Genomic DNA, 18,265 nt, shown 5'->3' with positions numbered 1-18,265 from the left:
TTGGTTTAGCCGCTTAGACCAGGATTTTATTCCTTTAGGCCCTCCTATCCACTTATGCTCAAAGCCTTGGGATCCCTTTTATTTGCCCTTGCCTTTTGGTTTTAAGGGTTACTGGCTTTTTCTGCTTGCTTTTCTTTTTTTTCTTTTTTTTCTTTTTTTTTTTTTCTGCAAGCTTTGTTCTTTGCTGCTTTTTCTTGCTTCAAGAATCATTTTTATGATTTTTCAGATCATCAATAACATGTCTCATGTTCATCATTCTTTCAAGAGCCAACATATTTAACAGTCTTAAACAACAAATTCAAAAGACATATGCACTGTTCAAGCATTCATTCAGAAGACAGAAAGCATTGCCACCACATTTAACCAATTAGAATTTGTTTTATTTAAACTCGAAATTTTATTGCTTCTTATTCAAAAGATCTACTACTTTATTCATGTTTAATGATGATGAGAAAAATAAACTATAGCTTAATTGGAGATAAAATCAAAATAGATACTAATTACTACTATACGACTCCTAAGGTAAAATTAAAATAAGAACAGTTATCACAGAGTTAAGGCTAAGATTAGAACTCAACAACCTTGAGGTTTGGGAAGTGGATGTTCCTCTAGTCTGTGAGGTGCTTGGTCCTTCAAGAGAGAATTTCTGGCGCTTCAGTTCCTTTAAATCACGCCCTTGCTCCTCTTGGAGAGGGTTGTTTTCCTTTAGGGGCCATGATCTTAGTGATCACGGATAAGCACACCAAACTTAGAGCTTTGCTTGTCCTCAAGCAAAAGAAAAAGAAGGAGATGGGTGAGGCATGGCGTAACCATGAGGCAGATTACCAGCTCTTTGGCAACTGTCACAATTACGTACAAACTCTCAGGAATCTTTATGGAGTGTGGGCCAATAGAAGCCACATTGGAGGACCTTGGTGGCTGTTCGCTCACCTCCGAAATGGCCTCCATATTGAGATCCATGGCAATGCCATAGGATTCTCTGTGCTTCCTCTCTGGGGACACACCTACAGATAATTCCGTCTGCACATCTCTTAAAGAGATAGGGCTCATCCCACAAGTAGTACTTTGTAGAACTGGCGTTGAACGCCAGTTTACGTCGTCTATCCTTGTGCAAAGTATGGACTATTATATATTGCGGGAAAGCCCTGGATGTCTACTTTCCAACGCAATTGGAAGCATGCCATTTCGAGTTCTGTAGCTCCAGAAAATCCACTTTGAGTGCAGGGAGGTCAGAATCCAACAACATCAGCAGTCCTTTTTCAGCCTGAATCAGATTTTTGCTCAGCTCCTTCAATTTCAGCCAGAAAAATACCTGAAATTACAGAAAAACACACAACTCATAGTAAAGTCCAGAAATATGAATTTTTCCTAAAAACTACTAGAAATAGACTAAAAACTAACTAAAACACACTCTAAACTATATGAAATTATTCCCAAAAAGCGTATAAAGTATCCGCTCATCACCCCCCTATTCCTCTTCACTTTAGCCTTAAATAGCTTCAGAAAATGAGTTTGACTGGGTTCTGGAGGCCCAAAAATCACCCCCAGCGATTTGTATTAATGACCTCACGTGCATGCATGCATGCGTATGCACGACCTACTGTACGTACGTATCCTTGCACGAAGTCACCACTGTGCGTACGCACGCATCACTGTGCATACGCACCCTTGCTGCAGCTTCCAAACTCCATTTTCTTCATGATTTCTCCCCTTTTGGATGCTCTTTCTTAACTTCTTCAACCCAAACTTGCCTTAAAAACCTGAAATCACTTAACAAACACATCAAGGCACTAAATGGGATTAAGGTGAATTAAAATTGACCAAATTAAGCACAAAAGAGCATGTTTTCACTTTCAAGCATAATTTAAGGAGAAATCTCAAAAGCATTGACGTGGCAAAAATTGGCAGATTAAGAATTATTATGAAAAATGGCGTTGCAAGTACAGCTCTTAACAAGAAAAAATCCACTTCTCAATTTAGAAAAGAGTTGTCATAAAATTAGAATTAGAATACTGGGAGTATGAGTCCCAGGTCATCTCCCAACGAGTTGCAGAAAGATGTGCTATTTTATTAATCAGAGGTTTTCCAAAATGGTTTTGAGTTTGATAAACAGGAAATTAAATCAGAGAATTTATGTAATTTAAATAAAAATCTTGACCGGGAGAAGATTAATCGGAAGTACTATCCTTGTTGGAATTTTCTCAAGATCAATTAATAATTAGTAGATATTTCTACTTAGTTAACCCTCAACGAATGAAGGAAAGTCAAGTTAAAAGTCAACTTCTATTCACAAGTCCTAATCCTCTCCCTTGGGAAGGATTAGAGTTAGTGACTAGCAAGCCAACCAACAACGAACCAATTACAATTGAACTCTTGAGTATTCCAACTCAAGGTTCTCCTTTTAATCAACTCCCAATCAAGTTGATGAACTACTCCATTATCATAAATGTAGACTTCACAAAATAAAGAGGGGAATAAAAAGAGACATGATAAACAATAATAAAAAATATTAATAAAAATAAATAAAAATAGTCTTTGTATTAAATAACTCTAAAAATAATCCAATTCTACTCTAGACAAATTAAGGATATGAAAGAATAAGAAAAAAGTAGGTAAACAAACTAGAATGACCAATTCCGGAGGTAGACTCTTCTCAATCACCAAAGCCAAAATCTTCAAATCCTAAATTGTGAGTATAAAGAAAAAACCTAGAGAAAGAGGTGGAATTCTCTCTCTAGATCTCCCAACTAAAAACTAAAAATTATCTGGAATGAGAGTTGTGTTGTCTCTGCATGTTCCCTGGCTCTAACCTGCATTTCTGGGCCGAAAACTGGGTTAGAACGTGGCCCAGAATTCATGCCAGCGACTTCTGTAAATTCTGCAGATCGCGCACATCATGCGACCGCATCGTCCATGCGTTCGCGTCACTCAGCGTTTTCCGTGCCACAGATCACGGCATCGAATGGTATAAAGGAGAATAAAAATATTCAATTAAAAGATCTTTAGGAAGCAAGTTTTTAATCATAGAACAATTTTAGGAAGGAATTGTGAATACATGCAAATCATATGAATAAGTGGGTGAAAGACTTGATAAAACCACTCAATTAAACATAATATAAATCATTAAATAATGGTTTATCAACCTCCCCACACTTAAACATTAGCATGTCCTCATGCTTAGTTGAAGGAGATAAATATGAATGAATAGGGGCATGTACGACTCATGCAATGCAATGCAACCTATATACATGAATGCAACTATATGATTTTGTCTATCTGATTAAAAATAAATTAGTTCTCTAAGACCAAACATGGAGCAGATTCCACTAGTTCAAATCATACAGTAAAAGCAAGTAAATTTGTAAGGAGACAGCTCGTGAAAGCAGGGAACATAGAATCAAGTATTGAACCCTCACTGATGATATGTGTGCACTATAATCTCTCTAGTGTATAGGGTGATCACTCTATCCTTCTCTAATCATGCTTTCTAATTTTTGTTCTTCACCTAACCAATCAACAACATTTAATGTACCAATGCAAACATCATGAGGTCTTTTCAAGGTTGTAATGGGGCTAAGGTAAGGGTAAAGGTATATATGGATAAGTGAGCTTATAAATTGAATATTTAATTAACCCAAGCTTTCACCTAATCATATATGTAATTTCTATATAGCCTCAAATTTCATACCTAGCTACCCAGAATTTTCTTTTCGCATTCCACACTCATGTATCAACCTTTATTTTAATTTTATCACATGTGCATTGATTGTTGAACTTTAACTTATCATTGGGGTAATTTTGTCCCCTTATTTACTAAAAAAAAAATCTTTCTCTTCTTTTTTTTTAATTTTTTTTAACATAAAAATAAACATAGCTTATCAATGCACATAGATTTTCAATTTTCTTTTATAGTTTCACATGAGCAGGTACCCAAATTCCTATTATCTTATCATGACACATTCCGTTATTAACCTTTGTTGCCACAATCTTCCCATACTCAATTAACACACAATTTCTATCTTAAGCTAACCAAAGATTCAATTAGGATATTTAATTGTTTTGCTGCTTAAGGCTAGTAATGTGGTAAAATGTAGAACAAGTGGGATTAAAATGGCCCAAAGTGGCTAACAAAGGTAATTTAAAGGATAGGCTTATTTGGGATAAGTGAGCTAGACAAACAATGGCCTCAATCATATGCATGCATATAACATACTAACATTGGACATATAGGATAGAACAAAATTCAAATTACAATCATAGAGAAATAAGTACACAAGAATAAAATAATTATGGTTAAATAATGTAACCATGTATTTAGGCTCAAAGTCTCACAGTTGTGTGTTCTTTAGCTCAAAAACTGTGTTCCAATTATAACTTCAAACAAATTTAACATAAAGTTTTTTATTTAAATTAGTGAAATTTTTTAAAAATAGGGTCTTAAAAGGAACTTATTATCTTTTCAATCAAGTAGAACATGCATGAAATTAACCTATTACTATGCAATCTATCCTATTCTAAAAAAAATTGAAAAACTAACTATTTTATTAGTGTTAAGGAAGAGAAATTACCTCCGGAAGTCAGGCACGGACCAACCTCCCCACACTTAAGGCTTTGCACCGTCCTCGGTGCCATCTGTCAGGAACAAAGGGAGGCTGGTAGCAGTATCTCCACAGTCGGGACTGTCATGGCTCCCTGTGCTGGTAAATGAAGTGGAGTCAGGGGTGTTTGGGTCTTTGTCAGCTCTGTGGTTGCCTGTGAGTAGCTCCTTGAGGTATTTGAATTGGCGCTGGTTGCGGCGCTCTCGTAGTTTCGCCTTCTGTTCTTGCCGGTCTAACCTCTCTAGTATTTGATGGAGCAGCTGACTTGTTGAAGGTGCTTGTGGTGTGGAAGGGGGAATGTCTGCAGCTTGTTCTGCAGACTGGCTGGTAGTGGCTGTTGGTGGCCTGAGATATTTCCTGTTAGGGACATACTGATCATCCTGTGGAAGTATGGCTTTGGTGTCCCAAGCTCTGTAGGAGACTCCGGCTGCTGCGACAAGATCTGATACTAAGGCGGGAAAAGGTAGGTTGCCCGTAATTTGTACGTGTCCCATGGCATTCCGGATGTGTCTTGGTAGGTTTAGAGGCTGGTCTGTGAGGATGCACCATAATAGAACGGCCATGTCTGCAGTGAAGGAGGACTCATGAGTGCTCGGAAAGACGTAGTGGGACATAATCTGTGCCCATACACGAGCCTCCAAGGTAAGTGCGGAAGCCGATATTCCCTTAGGTCGGGAACGATGGTATCCATAAATCCATCTGCTGTCGAGTTGTGCAATAACTCTGAGAACAGCGTCCTAGTCAAATTGGTACGTCTGACGCTTGAGTGCGGCCTCTTGAAAGGCGTCTAGTCCTTCTGGAGCAGGGGTAGATCCAAAGCTCGTTGAATGGCCTCTTCTGTAATGGGGATTTGCTTCTGACAGACATAGACAGACTGCAGGGTTGGCAAGTGGAAATTAGAGTAGAACTCGACTACCCATGAGAGATTAACCTATCGTGGCTGTCTTTGTAGGAATTCCCAGTGTCTTTGTTCGATTTGCGGCTCAACAAATTCAACAATTCGGGTCGGGAGGATAAGCAGGTATTCGTTGTTGTAATTCCTTGCTGCCAAGATGGGGAACATCTACTCACAGTAGCGGTTGGGAAATCGCGCAGTGTCCTTTGCTGGGAAGGCTTTCTCTTTTTCATCGACCTTTATAATCCTCTTAATTCGTTTTGTCGAGGGCTTAACTGCAGTTGAAGATGGCTCTGCCACTAATGCTCTTTTTGTTCCTCTCCTTGTTGGTGGTTTGGGAGTAGCTTTCTCTTTTCCTTTCTTGGTGGCCATCCTAAAAGGGAAAGAATAAGGATGTTAAGAATTCAAGGGTTAGAGCAAGGAAGAGAATGGGAAAGGTGGTAATCAATGCACATTAAAACGAATGATGTTAACACATGGTCATGACTACATGTGAAAAATCATCAATGGAAATATAGCAAGTGCATATGAAGACAGTTAAATGCAAGGTGTTTATTGGCATGCCGGCAAAGGCATGAGTAGCATAGATCAAGCATTCAAGGTCCAAGTTAGATTACCAAGTCTGTCAAACTAACAATATATTTATAATAACAATTATATTTAATTAATAAAATATAAAAAGGGTTTTGTGAAAAGCAATCATTTAGAGTAGTAGATTAAAAGAAATCTAAAAATAGTGCACAATGCCATATGGGCGTTTTCACAAACACATAGCATGCATGGTTGATAAGCTATTGAAAGTATTAAATTGAACATGCAAGCAACCCTATAAAATTAATATATAATTTTTAAACAAATCCTTAACAATCCACAAGCAAATCATAAGAAACAATGACCCAAATAAATTTCTAACACTAATTAAAAGAAAAAGAAAAAGAAGAAGAAAACATAAAAATAAGAAGAAGAATAGAAAAGTAAGGAGGGAAGAAGAAAAGAAAAACCTTGATAATGGTGGTGAAAGAGAGAAAGTAGAAAGTGAGAAAGAAGGAAGAAGGAAGAAATAGGGGAAAGAAAGAAGAAGGGAAAAGGAAAAGTAGGATTTGGGGAAGAAAAAGATAAGATATTTTGGCAGATTTGGATAAGTTGTGCGGCACAAGCGACGCGGACGCGTGGGGTACGCGTTCGCACAAATGGCGCTTAGATGAGCCGACGCAGATGCGTCGGTCACGCGGACGCGTGAAATGATCTGTGCTAGTGGCCCGAGAGCAGTCTCGTGCTCGCACAACTCTCTGTTCGAAACTCATTGCTGCCAAATTTCAGGGTGACGCGTTCGTGTGGTGGACACGATCGCGTGAATGGCCAAGATTGGAAAACAACGCAGACGCGTGGGGTGTGTGTTCGCGTGGTAGGGCCTGTGCGTCTAGCACCATTCCAGCCCTGGTATAGCGTAACATTCTGCCATACACCCTTTCTTACGTCGATTTTCAGAGCACACATTCGCATGCTTGACACGGACGCGTGGGATGCATTTTTCCCACATGACGCAGACGCGTCAGCGACCCGGTTGCGTGGGTCAAATTGTGCCACAGGCACACCTCCAGCCACACTCTCGCATGACTCTCTGTAAAATATCTTTTCTTTCTTGAGGCACATATGACGCGGACGCATCGGCGATGCTATCACATCGCGTGCCAATTTTTTTTATGCGATATGCAAATGCAGATGCTACTATAGGCACTAGTACTGAGAAGAGTTATTGAAAAAGGAAATAAAGGAGAAGGGGAGGAACGATTATACCATGGTGGGTTGTCTCCCACCCAGCACTTTGCTTTAACATCCTTAAGTTGGACGCTCCACTAGCTTAGTTTTTTGCTGTGGGTGGATCCTCCAAGAGGAAGATCTCTAGCTCCTAGTTTTTCGCCATCTTTTCGCCATGAAATAACTTCAAGCGATGTCCATTGACCTTTATAAGTTCAGGGCTTGAAGGATGGCTCAAGTGAAAGACTCCGTATGGCTCCGCCCTCTCTACTCGATAGGGACCGTCCCATCTGGATCTCAGCTTGCCTGGCATGAGCCGCATTCTGGAGTTGTAAAGGAGGACTAAGTCCCCAGGTTGGAACTCTCTTCTCTTGATGTTCTTATCATGTACAGCTTTCACCTTCTCTTTATACAGCCTGGATTTTTCATAAGCTTCTAGGCGAAGGTTCTCTAATTCTTGCAGTTGCAACTTCCGTTCAGCTCCGGCTTTCTCATAATCCATGTTGCATTCCTTTACCGCCCAGAAAGCTTTGTGTTCTAACTCAACTAGGAGATGACAGGCCTTTCCATAAACTAAGCGGAAAGGACTCATCCCGATTGGTGTCTTGTATGCTGTCCGATATGCCCAAAGCGCATCTTGGAGCCTGGTCCTCTAGTCCTTTCTATGAGGCTTGACTATCTTTTGCAGTATGCGCTTTATCTCTCTGTTAGACACCTCGGCTTGCCATTAGTCTGGTGGTGATAGGCTGTTGATACTTTATGAATTATCCCATGCCTCTTCAGTAATTCTGTTAGTCTCCTGTTACAAAAGTGAGTGCCTTGATCGCTCACGATTGCTCGTGGTGATCCAAAGCGACAAATAATATGGTTTCTAACAAAGAAAACAACAGTGTTAGCATCATCAGTACGGGTTAGAATTGGTTCCACCCATTTAGAAACATAATCTACAGCTAACAGTATATAAAGGTGACCATTAGAATTTGGGAATGGACCCATGAATTCAATGCCCCAAATATCAAAAAGTTCACAGAAAAGCATAATTTGTTGAGGCATTTCGTCCTTCTTGGATATATTACCAAATCTTTGGCAAGGAGAACAAGATTTACAAAGGTCAGCAGCATCTTTAAAAAGAGTAGGCCACCAGAATTCACAGTCTAAAACTTTTATAGCTGTTCATTGAGGGCCAAAATGTCCTCCACTCTCAGATGAGTGGCAGGCCTCTAAAATGGACTGCAATTCTGATTGAGGTACACACCGTCTAATTACCTGGTCAGCACCACACCTCCAGAGATATGGATCATCCAATATATAATATTTAGATTCGCTTTTCAGCTTGTCTCGCTGATGTTTAGTAAAGTTTGGAGGAAAAGTGTGGCTAACGAGATAATTAGCTACAGGTGCATACCAAGGAACTACATCAAATACTGCCTGTAAGCTATCAAATGGGAAAGTATTATTGATAGGAATGGAGTCATCTGTAATGTGCTCAAGGCGACTCAAGTGGTCTGCCACTAAATTTTGGTTACCACTCATATCTTTAATTTCCAAATCAAATTCTTGCAGCAGTAGCATCCAACGTATTAGCCTTGGTTTAGACTCCTTTTTAGCCAATAAATACTTTAGAGCTGCATGGTCTGAGTATACTACTACCTTAGTACCAAGTAAATAGGCTCAGAATTTATCTAGAGCAAAAACAATAGCTAGAAGCTCTTTTTCAATAGTAGTGTAATTAGATTGAGCAGCATCTAAAGTCTTAGATGCATAAGCAATTACAAAAGCATCGTTACCTTCATGCTGAGCCAGCGCTGCTCCTACTGCATGATTGGAAGCATCACACATGATTTCAAATGGTTGACTCCAGTCTGGTCCCCTCACAATCAGAGCTTGAGTCAGGGCGGTCTTCAGCTTATCAAATGCCTGTTTGCAATCCTCACTGAACTTGAACTCAATGTCTTTCTGCAGAAGTTTGGATAAGGGTAGTGCTACCTTACTGAAGTCCTTAATAAATCTCCTGTAAAAACCTGCATGGCCAAGGAACGAACAGACTTCTCTCACAGAGGAGGAGTAAGGTAAACTAGAAATAACATCCACCTTTGCTAGGTCTACAGAGATACCAGTATCAGAAACAACATGTCCTAGAACAATTCCTTGTTTCACCATAAAATGACACTTTTCAAAATTTAAAACAAGGTTTGAAATAACACACCTGTCCAATACTCTAGATAAACTATCCAAGCAGAGGCTAAACAAATCACCATATACGCTAAAGTCATCCATAAAAACATCCATATAGGTCTCAGTGAGATCAGAGAAAAGACTCATCATGCACCTTTGGAAAGTGACTGGTGCATTGCATAAGCCAAAGGGCATTCTCTTATAAGCATAAGTCCCAGAAGGACATGTAAAAGTAGTCTTTTCCTGATCTTCAGGAGCTATATGGATTTGAAAGTAACCTGTATAACTGTCTAAAAAACAGTAATGAGATTTACCTGACATGCGATCAAGCATCTGATCAATGAATGGCAAGGGGTAATGATCCTTGCGAGTGGCTTGGTTGAGACGCCTGTAGTCAATGCAAACTCTCCATGAGTTCTGTACTCTGGTTGTCAGAAGTTCTCCCTGCTCATTCCTTATTGTTGTTACTCCAGACTTCTTGGGCACCACTTGCACTGGGCTGACCCATTCGCTATCTGAAATGGGATAAATGATATCTACTTCAAGTAGTCTGGTTACTTCCTTCTTGACAACTTCTAAGATGGTTGGATTCAATCTTCGCTGAGGTTGTCAGACAGGCTTTGCTCCTTCTTCTAAGAATATTCTGTGTTCACAAACTTGAGGGCTGATGCCTACTATATCCGCCAAGCTCCATCCAATTGCTTTCTTATGCGTTCTCAATACACTAAGCAGTTGTTCTTCTTGTTGGGAAGTGAGCTCCCTCGCAATGATAAATGGGAACTTCTGCTTGTCCTCAAGGTAAGCATACTTGAGGTGTGGAGGAAGGGGCTTTAATTCCATTTTTTGCTCCTGGCTTGGCTCTGGATCATCTGGGGCTGGTGAAAATGGTAATGAATCTTCAGTATGTTCAGAGGGTGTCCCCACACTTGGATCTTGCTCCAGGTAACTCTCTTCCATTTCTTCCTGGTGAGTTGCAGCTATAATATCATCAATGATGTCACATTAGAATATGGAGTGATCTTCTGGGGGATGCTTCATAGCTTCATCCAGGTTGAAGCTCGCTGTTCTGCCATCTACCTCAAAAGAATAGGTTCCCAAAAAGGCATCCAGCTTGAACTTCGAAGTTTTCAAAAATGGTCTTCCAAGCAGGATTGATGAAGGCTTTCCTGAGTCATTTTGGGGCATCTCCAAGATATAGAAGTCAATGGGAAATGTGAACCCCTTAATGCACACTAACACATCTTCAGCAATCCCAACCACTGTAATAATGCTTTTATCTGCTAACACAAAACGAGCTGCCGACCTTTTTAAGGGAGGGAGCCTTAAAGCATCATATATAGACAAGGGCATAATACTCACGCACGCTCCTAGATCACACATACAGTCAGAAAATATCACACTTCCAATGGTACAATTAACCATACATGGGCCTGGATCACTACATTTTTCAGGTATATTTCCCATTAAAGCAGATATAGAACTACCTAAAGGAATAGTTTTTAATTCATTAATTTTATCTTTATGTATACACAATTCTTTTAGAAACTTTGCGTATTTAGGTACTTGCTGAATAACATAAAAAAGGGGAACAGTTACCTCAACCTTTTTGAAGATTTCTACCATTTTGGGATCAAGTTCCATATGCTTTCTGGCTTCCCTAGCAAGGTGTGAAAATGGGATAGGAGTGGCGTCTCTTACAACTTCAGCTTGCTGGGATTCTGTATTCCCTGGTTAGGTTGCTTCAGCTTTAGCCATGCCTTGTGTTTCATCTTCTTCTTCAACATCCTCTACCTCAACCATGTCCTCAGCTGGGGCGTATTCAAGCGGCTTTGGCTCCTCAGGATTCCTCCCTTGTAGTGTGGTTCCAGACCTCAAGATAATGGCATTGATGCCACCCTTGGGATTGGGTAATGGTTGAGAGGAGATTCCACTGGAGCTCAAAGGCTGGTTGTTGGAGTTATTTAGTGATCCAATCTGTGAGACAAGAGCTTGCAAGGTAGAGTTCAGATCATATAGAGTAGAAGTAAGGTTGTTTTCCACGGCTTGCTGTCTCCGATCAATAGATTATAGTAACTCATCATTAGAAGATAAAGAGGGATAAGTGATCTGAGGGGTCTGCTGAAATGCTTGAGGCTGCCTTAGATGAGGTGCTCTGTAGGCCTGATTCTGATTCTGCTGTCTGATGTTGTTATTGTTATTCCACCTCTGGTTTCCATTGTTATCTCTGCCTCCTCTATTATGATTATCCCTCCAACTCTGGTTAGAATTATCTCTACCACCTTGGTTGGAATTGTCCTGTCATCCATGGTTGTAGCTGCCACCTTGATTGTATCCTTGATTAGGGCGGTCATAGAAGTTATGAGTGGCTGCCACAGTGTTGTCTTCCTGCTGGAGCTGCAGACATTCATCAGTATAATGACTATAATCAGCATAGATCCCGCATACTCTTTGTGGAACCAACTGTTGGCTTTTCTGTGGTGGAGAGGGCTGAGCTTACTGTTGACTCAACTGCATCTACTTCAATAAGTTGGTCATTTCACAAATATACTCTGAGTTAGAGCAGTAGTCTATTTGCTAGAAGATACCTCTGCAACAGCTTTTGACTGGCTTTGTTTCTGTCTGTGATTGCGAGTAGATTCAGCTAAGTTGCTGATCAATTGCCATGCCTCATCAGTGGTCTTGTACTTTTTCATAGACCCATTGCTAGTACTTTCCAATGTGGTCTTATCTTGAGGCTTCATGCCCTGTGTGACGTAGCCGAGCAACACTATCTTGTCAATCATATGGTGGGGACATGCTTCCAGAAGATCGTTGAAGCGCTCCCAGTATTCGTAGAGAGTCTCGGATTTGTCCTGAACAATCGTGGAAATGTCTTTCCTCGGTTTATCAGTAACTTCAGCTGGAAAGAATTTTTCCAAAAACTCTCTTCTAAGCGTATCCCAGTTAGAAACAGTTGCTCCGGGTTGAGTGTAGTACCACTCTCTCGCCTTTCCCTCAAGACAGAATCGGAAGGCTTTTAACAAAATAGAAGTTTCATCTGCACCATCACGCCTGACAGTAGAACAGGCTGCCTGGAAATCCCTAAGATGCTTGATAGGCTCTTAAGCAGGTAAGCCATGAAAGTTGGGCATCAAGTTGAGTAGTGCAGTCTTTATTTTAAAATCCACAGCCACCGCTGGGTGATGCGCTTGATACGGTTGCAGTGTAAAATCAGGGGCTCCAGCTTCCTAGATAGTAACTCTCCTAGGTGCTGCCATGTCACCTGCACGTAAATCAACCGAATTAGTAGAAAGGGAGCTTGTTTCTTCCTTAAGTGACGTTTTAGATTTGTCCTCGGAGAGGACTAACCGATGCCGAGCTTGCCTTATACATGAAATAGTTCTTTCAATCTCAGGATCAAATACTGGCAAGCTTGGACCAGGAAGTAAACGCGTCATTCAATGAAAGAAACATGCAGCTCATAGTAGAAAGATAAAATAAAATGCAAATAAATAAATTCCAATCAATAACTTAGCACTTTATTGCAACTCCCCGACAATGGTGCCAAAAATTGACGTGGTGAAAATTGGCAGATTAAGAATTATTAAGAAAAATGACGTTGCAAGTACAGCTCTTAACCAGCAAAAATCCAATTGTCAATTTAGAAAAGATTTGTCACAAAATTAGAATTAGAATACTAGGAGTATGAGTCCTAGGTCGTCTCCCAACGAGTTGCGGAAAGATGTGCTATTTTATTAATCAGAGGTTTTCCAAAATGGTTTTGAGTTTGATAAATAGGAAATTAAATCAGAGAATTTATGTAATTTAAATAAAAATCTTGACCGGGAGAAGATTAATCGGAAGTTCTATCCTTGTTGGAATTTTCTCAGGATCAATTAATAATTAGTAGTTATTTCTACTTAGTTAACCCTCAACGAATGAAGGAAAGTCAAATTAAAAGTCAACTTCTATTCATAAGTCCTAATCCTCTCCCTTGGGAAGGTTTAGAGTTAGTGACTAACAAGCCAACCAACAACGAACCAATTACAATTGAATTCTTCAGTATTCCAACTCAAGGTTCTCCTTTTAATCAACTCCCAATCAAGTTGATGAACTACTCCATTATCATAAATGTAGACTTCACAAAATAAAGAGGGAAAATAAAAAGAGACATGATAAACAATAATAAAAAAGATTAATAAAAATAAATAAAAATAGTATTGTATTAAATAACTCTAAAAATAATCCAAGTGTAGTCTGGACAAATTAAGGATATGAAAGAATAAGTAAAAATTAGGTAAACAAACTAGAATGACCAATTCCAGAGGTAGACTCTTCTCAATCACCAAAGCCAAAATCTTCAAATCCTAAATTATGAGTATAAAGAAAAAACCTGGAGAAAGAGGTGGAATTCTCTCTCTAGATCTCCCAACTAAAAACAAAAAATTATCTGGAATGAAAGTTGTGTTGTCTCTGCATGTTTCCTGGCTCTAATCTACGTTTCTGGCTCGAAAACTGGGTTAGAACGCGGCCCAGAATTCATGCCAGCGACTTCTGTAAATTCTGCAGATCACGCACGTCACGCGACCGCGTTGTCCATGCGTTCGCGTCACTCAGCATTTTCTGTGCCACGCGTGCGCGTAGTCCATCAACTAACCAAAATAATTTCCACCAACCATCTTCATCTCACACTTAGCCACAACCACCCCAAGAATCCCAAAGAATCTCCAATTTGGAGATGACGATGGAGAAAATGATGAAGCATCAAGAGCTAGCCAATAAGAATCATGAAGCCTCACTGAGAAACCTGGAAAGACAAATTGGCCAATTGTCCAAACAGCCAGAAAGACCAGCCAACACTTTCCCAAGTGATACCATTCCAAATCTCAAAGAAGAATGCAAAGCAATTCAACTCAGGAGTGAAAGAACATTGGAGGATGACAAGGTTGGAAGTAAGAAAGAAGTGGCAATTGAAGAGAATGACCAGGAAGAGCTCAAGGGGAAGGATGAAGAGCCACAAGCTTCAAAGAAGGGAAAGCAAGTCATGGAGGAGCACTCCCAAGAACAGAAGAAGGAGGTGAAAGCTTACACTCCTCCTTTGCCAAACCCTCAAAGATTGCAAAGGGAGCTCAAGGACCAACAATTTTCCAAGTTCTTGGAAGTTTTTAAGAAGCTGGAAATCAACTTACCACTTGCTGAAGCTCTAGAGCAAATGCCATTGTATGCTAAGTTCCTCAAGGAACTCATCAATAAAAAGAGAAGCTGGAATGAAAAGGAGACTGTGATCTTGACCCAAGAATGCAGTGTAGTGATTCAAAAAGGTCTCCCACCAAAACTCAAAGATCCTGGGAGCTTCTTCTTGCCTTGCACCATTGGCAACATGTCTATTGATAAGGCATTGTGTGATCTAGGTTCAAGTATAAATCTGATGCCTCTATCTATGATGAGAAGGTTGTCCATAGAAGAAGTAAAGCCTATACGGATGTCCTTGCAACTTGCTGATAGATCAATGGTAATCCCCAATGGAGTGGTTGAAAATCTCCTAGTCAAGGTGGGTAAGTTCATATTTCCCGCAGATTTTGTGATCCTGGATCTAGATGAAGAAGGAGGCGATTCTATCATATTAGGAAGGCCTTTCCAAGCCACAGCAAGGGCCATCATTGACGTAGAAAAAGGGGAATTGATCTTGAGAGCACATGATGTGCAGATAACTCTAAATGTCTTTAAGGAGGTGTAGCACCCTATTGAAAAGAAAGGCTGCATGAGAATTGAGGAGGAAGATTTAAACTGGAAGGAAAAACCCAAGGAAGCACTCATCAACTCACCCTTGGATCAGAAGACAGACATTGAAGAAAAATAAAAAAGTCATGAGGATAAGAAGGCTAAGAAGGGATTGCAAAAAGAGGCTATAAGAGTGATCATTAAAAAAGCTCTTGACATAAAGCCTATTGCAAAAAGGAAGGGTCACCAAAGAAAGGAAAGAAGAACAAGAGAAAGGGTCCAAAAGGGTGGAGAAATAAGAAAATCCCAATTGAAGAGTTCTCAGAAGGAGACAAAGTGAAACTGATCTACCAACAGTTGGAGACATCCCCACAATCTGATGATTACTACACTGTCAACAAAATACTCTCATTAGAACATATAAAGATTATTCATCAAAGCACAGGAAAAAGGCTCACAATGAGAGGGGACAAGCTGAGGCACTGCAATCATCAGCCACCCTAACAAAGAACTCATGTCAAGCTAGTGACACTAAAAGAGTGCTCCATGGGAGGCAACCCATGATTTAATCTCTTGCTTTTATTTTAATATCAATAATTAATGGTTCTTCTAGCATAAATTTGAGCTTTCATGGGTAGATTTAATGGTTGCATACATCATCTTAAGGCATATGTCTGATTCCTAAGTTTGGTGTGCCTAAAGGCACCCTAAGATGGCTTTCCAAGCATGATGATCATGTAACCATCTTAGGATATATACTCATTCATTTTATTGAAGTATATAGCCAAACATTAAGTTTCATGTTCTACATGTACTATGAGTTTCAAGGAAGTCACATTTGCTGTAAGACTCAAATTCATGAAAAGATAAACCATGTCTTGCATCATTTTATGAATTTATTCTATTAAAGTAGAAAATAAAATGTTCCTTGTAATGAATATACTAACCATGATAGAAATTAATTGGGTTTCATATGAACCATTTGGCATAAAACAAGCTTGGTGTTCACCAAAGTTTTATTTAATTTCAAAAGGGGCATAGTTGGTTATTCATAAATAAGGAACATATAGCAAATTTTATTTTGTTTTTCTTTACCTTTCACTTGCTGACCACCACCTTTCTAAATTCAAATTTTCTTGCTTATTGTTGCCTTGTTGAAATGGATAGATATGAAGAAGATTGAGGAAAGGACAAAACCATGCAAGTACAGGTGTCACAAGGAGGAAAAGTGAGTCACATGTTCTTGGGAATTGCTTTTTGGGAAGTAAAAAAATCTGCAAGGTTTAGCACCTAGGAGACCGAACCATATGCCCAATGAAGAGGTGGTCCTTGTCCTCATCCTTCCTTACATGCACACTGTTCACTCTAACCCTTTCAAAAGGCATCCTGACCATCCAATACTCATTGAAGTTTGCTATAAATAAGCACCCACATTGCAACCGTGTTACATTCCACCACCCATAATTTTTGTTGCATCCAGAGATTAGTTCTTACATTCCTTGAGAGCATAAGCTAGTAACCGTGTTCTGTTTGCTCCAAACCATACTTGTTCTCCTTGATTTCATATCTTTGCTTCACCATTAAGCCAAAATCCTACTCTACAAGTCACTTTTCCTCACCATCCCTCCTTCCCTAATTAATGGCCTCATCAAGTTCCAGAAGGAAAAAGGGGAAGCAACCAGTTGAAGCTGAACCACCCACCTATGATGACAAGAGATTTAAATCTCAATTTCATGAATCACGATATCATAGGTTGATGGAAGCGAAAGAAGTCATTCCAGAGATTGGTTTCAGATTGAAAGATGGTGAATACCCCATCATGAGAAAAATAATCGAACAGAAAAGATGGAAACTCCTGTGTGAGCCTCTTACAAACATAAGTGCAACCATGATATAGGAGTTCTATGCAAATGCGGTAAGGCCAAGCAAAACCAGCCCTCCCTACAAGAGCTATGTTAGGGGGTTGATGTGGACTTCAGCCCATCAGCTATCATAAGGGTCCTGAAAATAAGAGTAATACCCTTTGGAGAACCCAGCTTTGATGAGAGAATAAAGGGTGAGAATGATCCTGATGAACTAGTAAATAGTTTATGTTTGGAAGGCAAAGACTGGAAAAGAGATTTAGATGGGGATCCAAGCCACTTGAAGAGGATTGATCTCATACCTGAGGCCAAAGGTTGGTATGAGATAGTGAGAAGATCCATACTTCCTACTGGGAATACTTCAAAGGTTACAATAAAGAGAGCAATTCTGACATACTGCATACTCAAAGGAGGAGAAATCAATGTTCCACAACTTATAGTAGACAGCATCCAAGAGATGGCAGAAGATAGCAGCAAATCAAGCAGACTTGGTCACCCAAGTACCATTTTGAGGCTGTGCAATAGAGCAGGGGTACTCTTTGAGGATGCAGATATAGATCGGGTAAAGGGAGGCAGAGGAATCACCAAGCAAAGGATGGAAGGTGTCACTGACACTGACACTCAGCAGGAGAGAAGACCTCAATGCTATCTTCATCCAATCAGTCTTACTCCTTTCCATGGCTGGCTTTATGCAAGGGCATCACCGTTGTCAGTGGCTACATCCCCTCCTCTCAATGAAAAATATGCTCACATGCTCTGTCACAGCACGGCTAATCATCTGTCGGTTCTCGATCATGCTGGAATAGGATTCACCCTCCTTTTGCGTCTGTCACTAACGCCCAACAATCACGAGTTTGAAGCTCGTCACAGTCATTCAATCATTGAATCCTACTCGGAATACCACAGACAAGGTTTAGACTTTCCGGATTCTCTTGAATGCCGCCATCATTCTAGCGTACACCACGAAGATTCTGATTAAGAGATCTAAGAGATATTCATTCTAGCTTATTTCATGTAGAACGGAAGTGTTTGTCAGGCACGCGTTCATGGGGGAGAATGGTGATGAGCGTCACACATAATCATCACCTTCATCACGTTCTTGGGTGCGAATGGATATCTTAGAAGCGAAATAAGATGAATTGAATAGAAAACAGTAGTACTTTGCATTAATCTTTGAGGAACAGCAGAGCTCCACACCTTAATCTATGGAGTGTAGAAACTCTACCGTATGAAAATACATAAGTGAAGGTCCAGGCATGGCCGAGATGGCCAGCCCC

General features: G+C 40.0%; 1 protein-coding gene across 1 annotated transcript; it reads left to right on the top strand.

The window, feature by feature from the left end:
* LOC107640657 lies at positions 14,150–15,142 on the top strand. Its single transcript, XM_016344166.1, has 2 exons — positions 14,150–14,726; positions 14,817–15,142. The coding sequence occupies exons 1-2, from the start codon at positions 14,150–14,152 to the stop codon at positions 15,140–15,142; spliced, it is 903 nt and encodes a 300-aa protein (XP_016199652.1).

Source organism: Arachis ipaensis, chromosome B05 (genome assembly GCF_000816755.2).
Source record: "Arachis ipaensis cultivar K30076 chromosome B05, Araip1.1, whole genome shotgun sequence".
Taxonomy (NCBI): Eukaryota; Viridiplantae; Streptophyta; class Magnoliopsida; order Fabales; family Fabaceae; genus Arachis; species Arachis ipaensis.
This window is presented reverse-complemented; position numbering and strand designations above follow the sequence as displayed.

Bases quoted from the DNA above. Each gene is read 5' to 3' on its own strand.
- LOC107640657 (XM_016344166.1), top strand. From the start codon at position 14,150: ATGGAGAAAATGATGAAGCATCAAGAGCTAGCCAATAAGAATCATGAA. The intron at 14,727-14,816 runs GTCTCCCACCAA...TGTGTGATCTAG, and splicing joins CAGTGTAGTGATTCAAAAAG to GTTCAAGTATAAATCTGATG.